Source organism: Bubalus bubalis, chromosome 4 (assembly GCF_019923935.1).
Source record: "Bubalus bubalis isolate 160015118507 breed Murrah chromosome 4, NDDB_SH_1, whole genome shotgun sequence".
NCBI classification, from domain to species: domain Eukaryota; kingdom Metazoa; phylum Chordata; class Mammalia; order Artiodactyla; family Bovidae; genus Bubalus; species Bubalus bubalis.
Window position 1 is genome coordinate 86,021,266 of NC_059160.1, and position 18,069 is coordinate 86,039,334.

General features: G+C 37.7%; 1 protein-coding gene across 3 annotated transcripts in view; it reads right to left on the reverse strand.

Annotated features, from left to right (window-relative positions):
- SCAF11 (SR-related CTD associated factor 11) overlaps window positions 1–18,069 on the reverse strand; it is a 95,528-nt gene that overhangs the window by 48,468 nt on the left and 28,991 nt on the right. For 2 of the 3 annotated variants that reach the window (XM_025284028.3, XM_025284027.3), the window contains exons 2-4: window positions 10,317–10,370; window positions 4,731–4,812; window positions 2,075–2,232 (exon numbers count right to left, since the gene is read on the reverse strand). In XM_025284028.3, the coding sequence (XP_025139813.2) occupies window positions 2,075–2,232; window positions 4,731–4,791 (219 nt within the window). In that variant the 5' untranslated portion in view covers window positions 4,792–4,812; window positions 10,317–10,370. Of the gene's footprint in view, window positions 1–2,074; window positions 2,233–4,730; window positions 4,813–10,316; window positions 10,371–18,069 lie in introns of those variants that run through there. The other variant, XM_025284032.3, reaches the window with a different exon arrangement.

Here is an 18,069-nt window from a genome sequence, read left to right on the forward strand (position 1 = left end):
GCTTATATACCTCAACATATCTAATTTTTTATCATACCAATAAAAGATTCAAACTGAAAATTTAGTTCAAATCCTAAGTGATTTTGTTAACCAGTATTCATTTATTGTTTATAATGAACATTTTATTAGAAGACTGTGTTCTTGTTACTGCTCAACTTAAATGGCTTATTTAACTGATGTATGCTATTCCTATTATGGACAATGAAATAATTCAGAATATTCTGTTTATTCTCTACTTTCAAAGTTAACTACTTTTGTTTAAACAATATCCCAGTTCCCACACTCTCTAACACAATTAATGGTAGTGCAGTAGATAAGTATTTTCTTTTTAAAGCAATTTGGCTTCAATAAAATGTTTATATCCAAAGAAGTAAACACAAAACAAGAAAGACGTTACATGCGAGAAAAGTGCTGATTGTAACATTATGTAATCAAGTATTTTCAACCTAAGTATATTCAGCAAGAGTTTAAAAACAGACAAGTTTAGCACTATTTAGGAGAGCTGAATATGTACATAGTCTACAACCTACTAGTACCACTTTAAGATTCACACTCTAGAGAAACTTGAACTTGCACACCATGATAAAGCTAATGGTTGTATCAAAAATACATGTAGTGTAATGAAGGAGTGAATAAAGTCTATTTTATATATTCTAATCTCCAGAGAAAAACACACACTCAAATCACGGTTGTTGAACCTCCCTATTATGTGGTCACTGCATATAATCTTACGAAAAGCATCAAATTGAAGACTTCTGCACATCTAGTAACTGTTTCTCTACTGGAAGCAAAAATGCTTCTATTTTTAAGATATCTCATCACAGAGCAAACCATGGTGCACTAAATTTAACACAGATGAAATCATTAGTTGGGTGGCAAAGAAAAATATGCATTCTCATTTCATTAGTAAACACTTCTACAAACACATAGGACTGTTCAGAATTATACTAAATAATTAAACTCAAAAGATTTTTTCCCAAAATACATTTTTACCTATCCTTAGTCCCTTCTTCCCAAAGATCAGTTTAGACTTTTATCTAATTAGAACTGTTTCAAGTATACTATTATGAATTCAAATGGTATAACAAATCCATTTTTCTTCCTCCCAGAACTTGGCCATAGTCAGTATAGTTATGTTCCCTTTTCCACACTATTAATGAAATATAGGTAAGACACAGAACTGAGAAAACCCCAATTATGCAAAAGGCAATTAATTCTAATGTGCTTAAGGACAACAAACAATTTGAATGCAGCTAATACTAAAAATATTTTTAAGCTTTATTTCCTTTACTTTTACACACTGACAAATTACTAACTCAAAAAATATAGCATGATGTGTGACAAGTTTTCATTTCACAATTCATAACAATAGGGGTCATAGTGAATACTCACTGTGCAATAGCATCATGATCTACTTGGCACAAACTATATCAACATAATACATTAAAAGTCCCAAATATTTCTATTTCTCAATCATTTACTATCTATGAAAAACCTCAATAATATCTCTAACTTTGAAATTAGTTCATAATACGGGAATTAGAAAATGCAGTTATAAATTTATTTCTGCCTCTTAAGCTATGAGACCTTGGCCAAGTTATAGAACACAGAATCCAAGTTTCCTCATCTGTAAAATGGAAAGACACTGTTACATCTGTTCTGGTTATCCCACAAGGCTGATATAAGGAAGAAATTTAATAATCTATATAAAAATTCTCTGAAAAATATAAAACACAAAGCAGAGAGAAAGCATTAGTAAGCAGACATAATCACAAGAGGGTCAAGTACACTGAAGATGAATTACTGTGTTTCTACCAGAAAAAAATACCTATTTTCCAGTAATTTTTTTAAGGTATGCATTTGTAATGTTTGTATTACAAAAGCACAAAAAGCTGAATATATAAAATTTAGAAGAGAATATTTAACAAAATTGGAGCAATACAGAGACATTTGTCCTAAGTGGAAAAGCACACATTACTGTGAAATAATTTATGAAAGGCAGTATCAAGTCTGTAGGTAGAAAGAAATCGTGCTAGGGAATTAAAATACAATAATATTTAATATTTAGACTCACCTCTGCCCATTTAAGAATACAGGTCAAGCAGAAGACATGATTACAGCTTTCTGGAAAACCAATTTCCTTCTCTAACAGGCAACTGAGACATATTGGACATCTATCAGCTTCACTGTACAACACACCAGTGGTTGCAGGATTATCTTTGTTTTCTTCACCTGTAAAGTAAAGCAGTCATATATGCTTTCAATTTCTCTGGATCAAATTACTTATGTTTCTGGTAGTATGATGGACTCGATACTCTAAAGGGCCCTCCTTCTACAAAGCAATTAGATCTTAAATACACTGTAAGAAACAAACTTCTTGAGCATAATACCTCCAATGTTTACTAATTTAAATTTAAGGAGGAGTGAAAAGAATTTTTCATGAATTTAATTTTAGAACAATAATCATACAGTTCAAATACTTAAAAATTTAATAAAGGTTATAGTAACAAATCTCCCAAGCAAATCCATCTCTATGTATTCAGTTCCACCCAACGCAACAAGTAACAACTGTTAAGCTTGTTCTGTGTTCTTCCAAAGACATAATGGAATGCACAGACAAGCAAATCCTAATACATATTCTTTTAAACCTCCTTCTTCAGACAAATGCTAGAGTACTATACACACCAGTTTGAGTTTTTGTTGTTGTTTCAATCTAAAGATGGGACAATCGCTTGTTTTCAAGCTTTGGTTATTGCAAACAATGAAAAACTTATTTCCCACTTTTAATAGTATATCAATAGGATAAATTCTTAAAAATGGAATTCTAGACCAATGTGTCTGTACATCTGTAATCTGAATAGATATGGCCAAAAATTATACCCCTTAGGGTTTGTACTCATTTAAACACCTACCAGCAATGTAACCAACACACAAGAAGCAAGCAGTGCTTGCTCAAAAGTTAAAGAAACTCCAAGATTTGACATAAAGTAAAACCAAAATAAAGAAACAGCTGAAATGTGACCAGTATATGCCAAGCAAATGGAAAACCTGAGATTACCCTGAGAACACATGTTCATACTAGTGTTTAGATCTGGAGACTAACCTTTAGGACCAACTCAGGTAGGGAAACTGACCCTGGGAGATTCCCCTTTTAAGCCAAGATCCTCAAATGGGGTTAAAGTGGTCCCAGCATGGGTTCAGAAAAAAAACAAATACATATAAATCCTCTGAATGAAAACATCCCTAATTTAGGCCCTCATGATTCCACACCTCACAATCAAACATCACCAAGCCGAAGAAAGTAAGTTGACTTGAGTAAGAATCAGCAGAAACAAGAATGTGCTTACATTTATTTCTATATTTTACATACTATATTCATTATAAATTTATTTAGATATCCACTGGCTTCAAACATTAGAACTTTCAAATACTACATAGCTGCTAAGTTGTGTCTGCCTCTTTGTGACCCCATGGACTGTAGCACATCAGGTTTCTCTGTCCTTGCTATCTCCTAGAGTTCACTCAACAGTAGATTAGACCCAGAAGAAAAAAATATCTGTGAACTAGAAGAAATGAAAAACTGAACAAACTACCCCGACTGTAAGAAACAGAAAAGGAGATGTAATCTGTGAAAGAGAGGTTGGAAAATGAGGTCAGGACAAAGTCTAACACATTAACTGAGGCTCAGAAGAAGAGAGTAAAGGGCAGGCAATAGTTAAAGTACTAATGGCTGAGAAATGATAAAACAAATAAAAAACACAATCCAACAGATAAAGGACACACAAGGTATACTAAATAGGAGAAAAGAAAACAATCCACGTTTAGAAACAATGTTGCCAAACTGTACAACATCAAAGATGAAAAAAACATTTTAAAACCAAAAAGAGGAAAAAGATCATCTACAAGGGAATGACAATTAACTTGAAAGGACACGTCTTGACAGCTAGTAAGAAAACTAGAAAATAGCCCGAATGGGAAAAAAAACAAAACTTCAGAGTGCTAAGAGACAAAATAGTTATCAATCCAGAACTGTATTATCATTCTTTGAAAAGCTTAGAAGACGATAAAATTTAAAAACACTTAAGCATTTACCACCAATAGACTTTCACTGCTGCCGCTGCTGCGAAGTCACTTCAGTCGTGTCTGACTCCCCATAGACGGCAGCCCACCAGGCTCCCCCAGCCCTGGGATTTTCCAGGCAAGAATACTGGAGTGGGTTGCCATTTCCTTCTCCAATGCATGAAAGTGAAAAGTGAAAGTGAAGTCGCTCAGTCGTGTCTGACTCTAAGCGACCCCATGGACTGCAGCCCACCAGGCTCCTCCATCCATGGGATTTGCCAGGCAAGAGTACTGGAGTGGGGTGCCATTGCCTTCTCCAGACTTTCACCAAAGGAATTCTAAGATTTTTTTTTTCTCCCCAGAAAGAAGAGAATGGGAAAAAAAAAAAAAAGACAATAATGATAAAAAATTTTGAACAACAAAAAAAAAAATGTCATTCTGAAATCAGCAGAGAGCAAAAATTTAAGAATAGAAAGAGTTCAATGAACTAAAAACACTGATTGATTGCAACAAGACATGAGAAGAGTAAAAAAAAGTAGGCACTACTTATTTAGGCAGCTATTTCAGAGTTTAAGAACAATGAAAATATGTAAACAAAAAAATATGTGCCAACAGTTTGGAAACACTAAGTTTTGCTTTCAACACAAAAGCTTTATAAAAAATTAAGTTACCTTGCATATCTTCATAGTCCTGATCACCCACATTTAGAGTATATATAGTCTTCTTCTTCATTTCTCCTTGAAAAAGGATTTCCTACAGGATGAATGATAACAGAGAATTTTTATGTTTGCCTTGTACACATAATATACATTATTAATTTTTTAAAATCCCAAACTCTAAGAAATTATTTTATACATAAAAGAATAAAATACGAATCAAGTCAGTAAATTTTCTGGATAATCCAGTATACTTTTATACTCCCTGCCACCAAGCACAGTCTTTCTGAAAGGAGGAGCCTTATACAGGTATTAAGTAACAAAGACTGATAAATTTTGTGGTACAGACATGAATACAATTGGAGCTTACAGAAAAGAGATCAGTTTGGACTGGAGTTTTTATTGAAGTTGATAGGTTATGTATTTTAAGAAGCTTAAACACATTTAAGCAGCAACACAGAATGAACGAATAAAATGGCATATAGGTAGGCCAATCTGACAACTTAGAGTAAGTGGTAAAAGTGCAACTGTGTGTATATATTGAGGAGGGATGGGCATGTAAGGCAAGAAGTTCATCTGAAAGATAACAGTGAAGGCAACAAGAGCAATATAAATCAAGCTCAGCTCGATTATAGATGGATCTCTAGTGATTGAGAGGTTTAGATTCAATCTTATAGATTCCTCTGAAGATTGACATGATGTAAGCAATATACATGAATCTTTTAAAAGAATGATCTGCAAAACACAGAATGGATTATAGTGGAGAGAGATTAGAAGGAAAGATGTTTGCATAGTTAGAGTGACTGGCTGTGAAATGAATAGAGAAGCAAGAAATTAAAGAGCTGAAGTATTTCCAACGTTGGTAACTACATAAATACAGGAAAGGACTAAAAAATTATTTTGGCCTAGAAGACTAGGAAAATGGTGATTATAGGAGACAAAATGAGAAACAGTAAAGAAAATTAATTTGTTAGTTAAGGGGAACAAACTTATGAAGAAAAATTATTTTTTAAATCAACTCTTAGAATTCTAGGGCTTCCCGGGCAGCTCAGTGGTAAAAGAATCCGCCTGCAATGCAAGAGACTCAGGAGACTCCAGTTTTATCTCTGGGTTGGGAAGATCCCTGGAAGAGATAATGGAAACCCACGAGTACTCCTGCCTGGAAAATTCTATGGCAGGCTACAGTCCATGGGGTCACAAAGAGCTGGACACAACGAGCACACATGCACACTTTAGAATTCTTTCTTGAATTACTGTAAGACAAGCAATTGCAAAGAACTATTCAAACATATTTTGGAGTATCTAGGCACAAGAAACCACTAAGTTCATCAGTTATGAGTCGCCCACGTGTGTATGAAGTAATTTTTCTATTAGATTTTTAAGTAATGTAAACCTGTGAATTTCTACATTAAAGGTTATGTATTGCCTAGAAAAATCTCTATTAGGTTAAGTAGGGAGAAATGCAAGGGCCCATACTTTGACTCAAAACTCAACCAGAAACTAACATATATAAGAATAACTTGAAGGTTTTAATAAGTTAAAAGTTAGAATTTCAACTAGGTATTAGTTACTTTTAAACTGTTAATTCAATCACAGTCTGCCTTAATAAACTTAGAATGTCAAGAACAAAAGGAAAACCTTTCACTCAGCCTACATGCACAACATTTGTTATACTTCTGGTACTATTCTTTAGGTATCATGTAACAGCTTATCAAGATAAATACACGGACTTCTCCGAGTGAGATGGGCCAGGAGGTTTTAAGCAGAGGCCAGCTCCAAGACCACTGCATTCATCTAGAGGGGGCGATTACAGTGGTTTGCAATAAAAGGAGAAGCAAGGGTGATAAAAAGTGCTCAGATTCCAGTCGTTTTCAAAATACAGCCATCAGGAAAGACTGAATATGGCATTTGTGTTAGAGAAGATCCCAGGATAACTTCACGGTATTCAGACTTGAGTAACTAGAACGACAGAATTGCTGAGATAAAACACTTCAAAAATATTCAGATAGTCATAGGTTGTTGTCCCACTTGATGTTTACTCAGAAGGACAGGATCAATATCACTTGAGAACTTGCCACAAATGCAAGATACCTCAGGCAGCACCCTAGCTAGCGAGGACGAATCTGCGTTTTATCAAGTTCTGTGTCAGACTCATATACCTGAGAAACACTGCTACAAACAACTTCCAAACCAAGCTGATTTTAGAATTATATTAAACTTCTGTATGATCTATAATTGAGTATAATTCTTCATTTGGAGAAATTCATAACATACCATCTCTCCCATTATGACTGAGAATTCAAAAAAAAAATTCTAACTTTTGTCAGAAGCAAATCCATGCTTATGACACTGCCTAGCACTAACAAGCAAACAAGCATTGAATGCAAACCATTACTATCAGTGCAGATCTTTCATCCAAATCTGTCTTAAATAAAACCAGGAAGCGCCTCCAATTAACTACTCAAAAGTTTGATACTACCTCTAAGGATGTTATTAATATTTTTATTTTCCCTTGAAGAAATCATAAAAAGGGCTATTTTTCAGTGATGCATGTGTTAGGGAGGATTCTATCTATTATTATAACCCAGCAGTCAAAAGCTGGCTAAGTATTTTCTGTAAATAAAGTTTTGTTGAAGAACAGTCTGTTCATTTCTTTGTATTTCCTATGGCTGCTTTTGTACTACAATAGCAAAGTTGAATAATTACGACAGAAACCATATACTTGGTGTGAAATGAAAATATTTCCTGACATATTTATCAACAAGAAATGACACAGCCATCAGCAATTTCTGGCCTCTATATATGAATGAGGACTCCCAAAACTGCGATCCAGCAGATGCTGCCACCCCTTGCGATGACTGCTGAGGAGCTGAGGGAATGCAAGCAACAAGGTGAGCAAGGAAGCAGGGTTGGCCCCAGACAGCTGAGGTGCACGAGAGAGGAGTGAAGGCAGCGAGCCCCGAGGCGTGCGTCTTCCCATTCACAGAACGCCAAATGCCTCAGCCTGACAGCTGATCTTTGACATTCAGACTGCCTGCTCCCTTTGTTGCAAACTTGTATATAGCCTGACTTCCCCTCCTGCCTCCTTGGAGCAGTTTTCTCAGAAATGCTGAGATGCTATCTTCCGGGCTCAGAGTCCTTAACATTCCCACCAAATAAAATAACTCTACTTTCAAGTTGTGACCTATTTTTTTGTCGACAGTGGCAAAGTCTACAAAAATTATGATAGGCGCTTTTCAGAAAAAGTTTGCCAACCCTATTAAAGACTATAAAAGGCTGCCTCTTTGGAGATGTGGCTCAGTATTTCACTGCAGAGCCCCTCAAGCTTTCTTAGGTATAGGCATTGATTTACATTTGTATTCAACTGGTACCACAGCACGACAGCTACTTACTAAACATCTGAGTCAATGCTTTTGCAATGGTTCCTCGAGTTTCTTTCAAAATTGCCTGAAGGCCATGTACTTTTGTTGATTTATGTACATTTATTTTATCAATCTGGCTTCTAGAGTTTTCAACTTGTTTTCAACTCTGTTTGCTTTAGAGTAAGGTTGAGGCAATTAACTCTTTCAGTTTAATAGTTACTTCCTTTCCAGCTTCTTTGCTACATAATCCACTTAACTGCTTCTGATCTGTCACTGTTAATTTTAAATCTCTTGCAGAATGCTCCCCTTAATTTTTTTTCCTACCTGATTTCCACCATAAAGCAATCTTACTAGACTTTATAAATAGACTTGTTTGCCTCAAGTGGGCTATTCTGACAAGCTTTTGTTTAGAATATTCTTTATTTGCATGTTTGGTGCTGGAGCTGTAATACTAGCACACTTGAGCACAGACAGGAATGTCCTGTTATCACAGGTTTTAGAAAAAACTGTTTGCATTCAAACACTAACTAGTCTGACACTTACTAGTAGTGTGACAACTTCTTTAAGCCTGTTTCCTCATTTACAAATGGAAATAAAGTAGTAACCATTTCAGTCATTATGAAAATCAAATTACATAAACACATAATCCATTTAAAGTGTTCAGTTCAGTTGCTCAGTCGTGTCCAACTCTTTGTGACCCCATGAACCAAAGCACGCCAGGCCCCCCCGTCCATCACCAACTCCCAGAGTCCACCTAAACCCATGTGCATTGAGTCGGTGATGCCATCCAAACATCTCATCCTCTGTCATTCCCCTCTCCTCCAGCCCTCAATCTTTCCCAGCATCAGGGTCTTTTCCAATGAGTCAGCTCTTCACATCAGGTGGCCACAGTACTGGAGTTTCAACTTCAACAACAGTCCTTCCAATGAACACCCAGGACTGATTTCCTTTAGGATGGACAGGTTGGATCTCCTTGCAGTTCAAGGGACTCTCAAGAGTCTTCTCCAACAGCACAGTTCAAAAGCATCAATTCTTCTGCGCTCAGCTTTCTTTATAGTCCAACTCTTACATCCATACATGACTACTGGAAAAACCACAGCCCTGACTAGATGGACCTTTGTTGACAAAGTGATGTCTCTGCTTTTTAATATGCTGTCTAGGTGGGTCATAACTTTCCTACCAAGGAGTAAGCGTCTTTTAATTTCATGGCTGCAATCACCATCTGCAGTGATTTTGGAGCCAGAAAAATAAATTCAGCCACTGTTTCCATTGTTTCCCCATCTATTTGCCGTGAAGTGATGGGACCGGATGCCATGATCTTAGTTTTCTGAATGCTGAGCTTTAAGCCAACTTTTCCACTCTCCTCTTTCACTTTCATCAAGAGGCTCTTTACTTCTTCCTCACTTTCTAAAGGGTGGTGTCATCTGCATATCTGAGGTTGACGTTTCAGATAGCACAAAAGAAGTACTCAACTAGCACATGTGCACAAACACATGAGTAACTCCCCACCCAAAGCAGATTCTAGGTATACCATAGAATTCAAGATGATAAATCTGTATGACTCTCATTAAGAACAGACTTTCATTATTTTTACAAATATGTAAAACCCCTGTATTACAAAGAATATCCACATATGGAAAGAATGATATCAGTAAAAAGTTTACAAAACTTAACCTATCAAACAGTTCTTCAAACAGAATTTACACAAGGATAAGTAAGTTACTTATTCTACATGGACATTATTTATCAAGATTCTGATTTATCTGAAAATAAAAATGTTGAAGCAAGACACAACATCTAGGACTCACACAGTAAACAGCCCTAGGATTTTTGTATCTTATTTTCTACTTTATATAGGCATAGGAAAAGAAACACTAAATGCTGTAACATACGGCTGTCTGTGTACTCAATTGCTCAGTCATGTCTGACTCTTTGCAACCTCATAGACCTCAGAGCCTGCCAGGTTCCTCATTCATGGGAATTTTCCATGCAAGAATAATGCAGTGGGATGCCATTTCCTTCTCCAGGGGATGCTCTCAACCCAGGGATCAAACCGACATCTCTTGCATCTCCCAAATTAGCAGACAGATTCTTTATCACTGCACCGCCTGGAAAGCCCGTAACATATGGCTACTCCAGGAAAAAAGAAAAGGTCATGTTTAAGTAAAGTTCCAACCACAATTTCCTAAGACTCTCATTTAGTTTTTAATAAGTATACATTATTTACGAGGTTTCTTACCCTTAAGATTCTTCAGGTCGAGCAGTCAGGTAACCGGCTTTCCATCAAACTTATCTGGAGGGAGAATTATGAAAATCAGTCCTATTTCACTTCACTTTCAACTTGGGTACAAAAGAAAGGAGACTAGTAAAGTACAAAGAACTACTTATTACAGAGGACCACCAGTTGTGAGTATAATTTATTTAGAATGTAAAACATTTTAAGAGAATGACTGCTAAGTCGTTTCAGTCATGTCCAACTCTGTGCGACCCCATAGACGGCACCCCACCAGGCTCCCCCGTCCCTGGGATTCTCCAGGCAAGAACACTGAAGTAGGTTGCCATTTCCTTCTCCAATGCATAAAAGTGAAAAGTGAAAGTGAAGTTGCTCAGTCGAGTCCGACTCGTAGCGACCCCATGGACTGCAGCCCACCAGGCTCCTCCATCCATGGGAGTTTCCAAGCAAGAGTACTGGAGTAGGTGCCATTATGCCTGTAAATATGAAGACACACATAGGTCCTGGAAGCAAACAATAATGAAACTATTTTGTTCAGGGAGAGAGAAGCACAAGAAAACACATTTCAGCATATAGGAGAAAACCAACAGAAAACAAAGTAACAGAGAATTAGAAACAGAGGGAAAAAAAAAAAAAAAACAACTACCCCAACAAACAGACTTAGTCTCATCACCTAATAAAGGAATGCAGAAAAGGATACACAAAAGATATTTAACCAGCCCATAAATTCAACAACTATTAGTATTTAAATTATTTCCTGAACTCCAGATTTTAAGAATCCTTAACCAGTAATCACATCTCGCTTATTCCTCTTTCTCAACCAGCCCCACAGAACTCCCCACATTTTTACAGTCTGCCTATATAATTCACTTAGTATCTAGTCAGCACTCCCTATTTTCTAGGTACCACCAGGCCTTAAGCACTGACACACCTGATTAAAAAAAGAGTAACAGCATAGCAGGTGCTATAATGGCAGTAAGCACACGATATTACAAAAGCACACAATAAGCACCATATCCTTGCAACATATGCCTTTGTAAAAAAGGCTTCTCAACTAGGACCAAAAAGATTTAAAATGTATTTTTCTAACTCTCCTCCCCCCCACCAAATACTCTGTACCATTATAGCATTTCCATCTTTAAATTAAGGACTCAAGATTTGAATTGTCAAAGTAAACATGGTAGTGAGGATCTTAAATTTCATAATAAATGAATGATATACACAAATAGGTAAACTGATTTTCTGATCATTTTATACTTCCTCTATGGAAGTGACAATTAGGCAAACATGAAAGATACACTGTACCTAGTTCCACACAATAAAGTTTTATCCCCCAAAATAGCTTTTCAGACTAATGTCTGGACATATAGGTGGAAAGAAGTATTATTCTCTCTTCTTGAAATTTTATAACATAGTACATTTCATACAATTTATCTGAATATATTAATATCTAACTGAACATCATGAAATAAAAAAAATAACACACTAATTTCTATTCATGATCACAAGAGTTACATATTTTTCCAGCCATCAAATTTAGTTATAATACCAACCAACAGTAAAACTGAAATGGATATAAAACTCAGAAGACTTACAATTTTTTTTCAACTTTTGCTTTATTTGATTCATTTACACACAACTATGGTCTATATGTTTATATTCCCTCAAAATTCATGTTGAAACCCTAACCCTTAAGGGTAGACAGTACTGTAAGTGCGGCATATGGGACATGCTTAAGAGGGTGAATTGCTCATGAAAGGGATCACTACTTTAGAAAAGAGGCTCTAAAAAGATCTCTAACACCTTCCTTCTCAGGGAAAATCTGAGACCTGGAAGAGGGCCCTCATCCAACCATAAGAGCACCCTGTTGTCTAACTTCTAGCCTCTGGAACTGTGTGAAATAAATCTGTTCTTTACAAGCCACTCAGTTTTGGTATTTTCTTATAGCAGCCCAAACAGACTAAGACACATGCTCTGCTTTCAGCTACTAATGCACATTAGTCCCTGGAACAGCTTTCTAGTTCAGTTTTCAACAGGGTTATTTGCTTGCTTGTCAGTAGTTGATCAATATAAGCAATTCATGGAACCTTTCCATATTCAATTCTTTCATCCTGCACCTATATACAAAAAAAAGTTTTGTTTTCTCAGCACCGTTTACTGATGAACAAACAATTCTACGTCTTGTTTTTTATCAGGTAAAATGAAAATAAAGAAGCTGAAGACATACACATTTATAGGTTTTATAATAAAACCAGTTCCATATATCAATCCAGGAAGGAAAATGTCTTCAAAATGTCTCTAATATTCTTGCAGTGTCTCCAACAGCAAGTGAATGTCAAGAAGGTCCACTAATATGAATCATGTCACATCATACTATGCTAACCAATAACCTAATTATTAGAACAAAACATTTTTTAAAAGTTAAAATAAATAAAAAATAAAACATTTTCAAAAAAGCAAGCCATTTAATCCTCAGGCATAGATTAAAACATAGATTAAACGGAAATAGGAGAAGTTTTTCAAATGTAATGTAATTTTGGAAATCAGAGTTCAGGAAAACTATGCTGTTCCTGTGAAAGAGAAACTAATGTTCCTATTTCCTTCTACACTTAATGTAGCATAATCTCCTTGATAAAACTTGTACTGTTATACATGGCAGGATCATATGTATGTTGGAAAAAAATGAGATATAATTGCCATTTTCAGCTATAAAATAAGAAGATGCAAGTTGACCTAACATTATAAAATAGATAATAAGTGAAATGGGGAAGTTTCCATTCTATGTGAAATGGATTAAGTACATTCTATCTTGTTAACCTCACTGAATGAAACTATAAATTCTAGACAAAATGAATGGAGAAGCTAACTGAAAATTAAAAGCGAAACAGTAACAGGTAGTTTGGGGAAGAGCCCCAAATCAGATATATTATCAAACTGGTAATGTGTTTATCTTTCCCACCGCATTTATGCCCCAAAGTTAGGCTTTATGAAACCTGAAACCTATAAAGTGACCACTATTACAGAGAGAAACAGAGACACGGAGAGGGGAAGAGAGAAGGAAAGAGATATGCACACTGGTACAAGCAAGCATTTACATGTGCTCTAAGAAAAGCCTCCAGCTCTGCCTAAGCAGTAGGAAAGGGGTCTCCTAAAACTCAACAGTGAGAGAAATCTTTGTTTTTTCCTTTCTGTTCTTCATTCCCCATGAGCCAGTTCCCAAGCCACCCTGTGGTGGTGATAGCTACAAGAGCAGCAGCAGAGTCAGCATAAGCCTCAAACTTAGGGAAAGGCACCATCCACAATGACTGCAGAAACTCGGGGTTAATCTCGTTGATTACTCTCCTGCCTTCTGGTCCTTTGGCTTCAGGTGCGATTGTGGAAAATACACAACACCTTGGAGCAAACAAAGACTTAGCTTTCTAGCCAGAGGACAGAAAGGTGTGTATGTGCAGGGAGGGAAGTAGTTAGTCTCAGGGATCTAGAAAATACCAAGGAAATAATAGAGAGAGCTTGAGACAGTAATCTGTAAACTGTTCAAATTGTCCAAAATAATTTCAGAACTGCTTGACATAAAGAGAACCAAAAAATTTCAAATGCTCATCTATGTTTGCTTCATGACTATGCTAAAGCCTTTGTGTGGATCACAACAAACTGGAAAATTCTTAAAGAGATGGGACTACCAGACCACCTGACCTACCTCCTGCAAAACCTCTATGCAGGTCAAGAAGCAACAGTTAGAACCGGAAAATTGCGAAAGGAGTAAGTCACAGCTGCATATTGTCACCCTGCTTATTTAACTTGTATGCAGAGTACATCATGTGAAATGCTGGGCTGGATGAAGCACAAGCTGGAATCAAGATTGCCGGGGGAGAAATATCAACAACCTCAGACATGCAGATGACACCACCCTTATGGCAGAAAGTGAAGAGGAACTAAAGAGCCTCTTGAAGAAGGTAAAAGAAGAGAGTGAAAAAGTTGGCTTAACACTCAACATTAAAAAAACTAAGATCATGGCATCTGGTCCCACCACTTAATGGCAAATAGATGGGGAAACAATGGAAGACTTTATTTTTTGGGCTCCAAAATCACTGCAGATGGGGACTGCAGCCACGAAATTAAGACGCTTGCTCCCTGTAAGAAAAACTATGACAAATCTAGACAGTGTATTAAAAAGCAGACACATTACTTTGCTGACAAAGGTCTGTATAGTCAAAGCTATGGTTTTTCCAGTAGTCATGTATGAATGTAAGAGTTCGATAAGAAAGAAGGCTGAGCACCAAAGAACTGATGCTTTCAAACTGTGGTGACAGAGAAGACTCTTGAGAGTCCCTTGGACTGCAAGGAGATAAAACTAGTCAATCCTAAAGGAAATCAACGCTGAATAATGCATTGAAAAGACTTATGCTGAAGCTCCAATACTTTGGCCACCTGATGCAAAGACCAGACTCATTGGAAAAGATCCTGATGCTGGCAAAGACAAAAGGCAGGAGGAGAAGAGGACGACCGAGGATGAGATGGTTGGACAGCATCACCGACTCAATGGACATTTGAGCAAGCTCCGGGAGATGGTGAAGGACAGGGAAGTCAAGCGTGCTGCAGTCCATGCGGTCGCAAAGAGTTGCAGACTGAGGGACTGAACAGCAACTGCAACATGAGGAAAGACAACGCACAGAAACCAACACCAAGAAGACACAGATAGTAGAGCACTGGGTGAACTGTCTGACAAAGATTTAAAGCAGGCAATAAAAATGTTCCAGCAAGTAAAAGCAAATCCTCTTGAAACACATAGAAAGCTAGAAAATCACAGCCAAGAAACACAAGATATAAAGTACCGCCAAATGGAAATATTAGGACTGAAAAATGCAATAACTGAAACAGAAAACACACTGGACAGACTAAAGAGCAGAACGACAGTCAGTGGACTTAAAGACAAGAGCAACAGAACCTACCCAATCTGAACAACAGAAAAATATGGGGGGAAATATCATTAGTGTCTCAGGAACTGTAACAGCCAAGAGTCAATTTTGACTCTTGCAAGCTAGATCTATGCCTTTGGCCGCTTTTGTTATTATAATCACATATAATGGCCTGCCTCAGAGAATCCTGCCCCCTCTACCTGACCCTTAAACTAAAATGCCTTTGTTTAGCTCACAGGGAGATCAATAACCCTGCCCACTGGGAATGACCCTAAACAATAGCACACTCCCCTGCCTGAGGCAATGTAAAGAAGAGTCTACACACGGACATCACCAAATGGTCAGCACCAAAATTAGACGGATTATATTCTTTGCAGGCAAAGATGGAAAAGCTCTATACAGTCAGCAAAAACAAGATCCAGACCTGACTGTGGCTTAGATCATGAACTCCTTATTGCCACATTCAGACCTAAATTGAAGAAAGTAGGGAAAACCATTAGACCATTCAGGTATGACCTAAACCAAATCCCTTACAATTACACAGCGGAACTGAGAAATAGATTGAAGAGACTAGATCTCACAGACAGAGTGTCTGATGAACTATGGATGGAGTTTCGTGACATTGTACAGGAGATAGGGAGCAAGACCATCACCAAGAAAAAGAAATGCAAAAAAGCAAAATGGCTGTCTAGGGAGGCCTTACAAATAGCTGTGAAAAGAAGAGAAGCAAAAAGCAAAGTAGAAAAGGAAAGATATAAGCATCTGAATGGAGAGTTCCAAAGAATAGCAAGGAGAGATAAGAAAGCCCTCCTCAGTGATCAGAGCAAAGAAACAGAGGAAAACAATAGAATGGGAAAGACTAGATATCTCTTCAAGAAAATCAGAGATACCAAGGGAACATTTCATGCAAAGATGGGCTCAATAAAGGACAGAAATGGTATGGATCTAACAGAAGCAGAAGATATTAAGAAGAGGTGGCAAGAATACACAGAAGAACTGTACAAAAAAGATCCTCAGGACCCAGATAATCAGGATGGTGTAATCAATCACCTAGAGCCAGACATCCTGGGATGTGAAGTCAAGTGGGCCTTAGGAAGCATCACTACAAACAAAGCTAGTGGAGGTGATGGAATTCCAGTTGAGCTATTTCAAATCCTAAAAGATCATGCTGTGAAAGTGCTCCACTCAATATACCATCAAATTAGGAAAACTCAGCAGTGGCCACAGGACTGGAAAAGGTCCCATTTTCATTCCAATCCCTAAGAAAGGCAATGCCAAACAATGCTCAAACTACCATATAAATGCACTCAACTCACACACTAGCGAAGTAGTGCTCAAAATTCTCCAAGCCAGGCTTCAATAATACGTGAATTGTGAACTTCCAGATGTTCAAGCTGGTTTAGAAAACGCAGAGAAACCAGAGATCAAATTGCCAACATCTACTGAATCATCGAAAAAGCAAGAGAGTTCCAGAAAAACATCTATTTCTGCTTTATTGACTATGCCAAAACCTTCAACTGTGTGGATCACAATAAACTGTGGAAAATTCTGAAAGAGATGGGAATACCAGACCACCTGACCTGCCTCTTGAGAAACCTGTATGCAGAGCAGGAAGCAACAGTTAGAACTGGACATGGAACAACAGACTGGTTCCAAATAGGAAAAGGAGTATGTCAAGGCTGTATACAGAGAAGGCAAGGGCAACCCACTCCAGTACTCTTGCCTGGAAAATCCCATGGACAGAGAAGCCTGGTGGGCTGCAGTCCATGGGGTCGCTACAAGTCAGACACGACTGAGCAACTTCACTTTCACTTTTCACTTTCATGCATTGGAAGAGGAAATGGCAACCCACTCCAGTGTTCTTCCCTGGAGAATCCCAGGGACGGGGGAGCCTAGTGGGCTGTCGTCTATGGAGTCACACAGAGTCAGACATGACTGAAGTGACTTAGCAGCAGCAGCAGCAGCAGTAAGGCTGTATATTGTAACCCTGCTTATTTAACTTCTATGCAGAGTACATCATGAGAAACACTGGGCTGGATGAAGCACAAGCTGGAATCAAGATTGCTGGGAGAAATATCAATAACCTCAGATATGCAGATGACACCACCCTTATGGTAGAATGTGAAAAAGAACTAAAGAGCCTCTTGATAAAAGTGAAAGAGGACAGTGAAAAAGTTGGCTTAAAGCTCAGCATTCAGAAAACTAAGATCATAGCATCTGGTTCCATCAGTTCATGGCAAATAGACAAAGAAACAGTGGGAAAAGTGGCAGACTTTATTTTGGGGGCTCCAAAATCACTGCAGATAGTAACTGCAGCCAAGAAATAAAAAGACACTCCTTGGAAAAAAAGTTATAACCAACCTAGACAGCATGTTAAAAAGCAGAGACATTACTTTGCCAACAAAGGTCCGTCTAGTCAAGCCTATGGTTTTTCCAGTAATCATGTATGGATGTGAGTTGGACTATAACGAAATCTGAGTGCCGAAAGAATTGATGCTCTTGAACTGTGGTGTTGGAGAAGATTCTTGAGAGTCCCTTGGACAGCAAGGAGATCCAACCTGTCCATCCTAAAGGAAATCAGTCCTGAATGTTCATTGGAAGGACTGACGTTGAAGTTGAAACTCCAATAGTTTGGCCACCTGATTCGAAGAACTGACTCATTGGAAAAGACCCTGATGCTGGGCAAGATTGAAGGCAGGAGGAGAAGGGGACAACAGAGGATGAGATGGTTGGATGGCATCACTGACTCAATGGACATGAGTTTGAGTAAACTCTGGTAGGGTGATGAACAGGGAGGCCTGGCGTGCTGCAGTCCATGGGGTAGCAAAGAGTTGGACACGTCT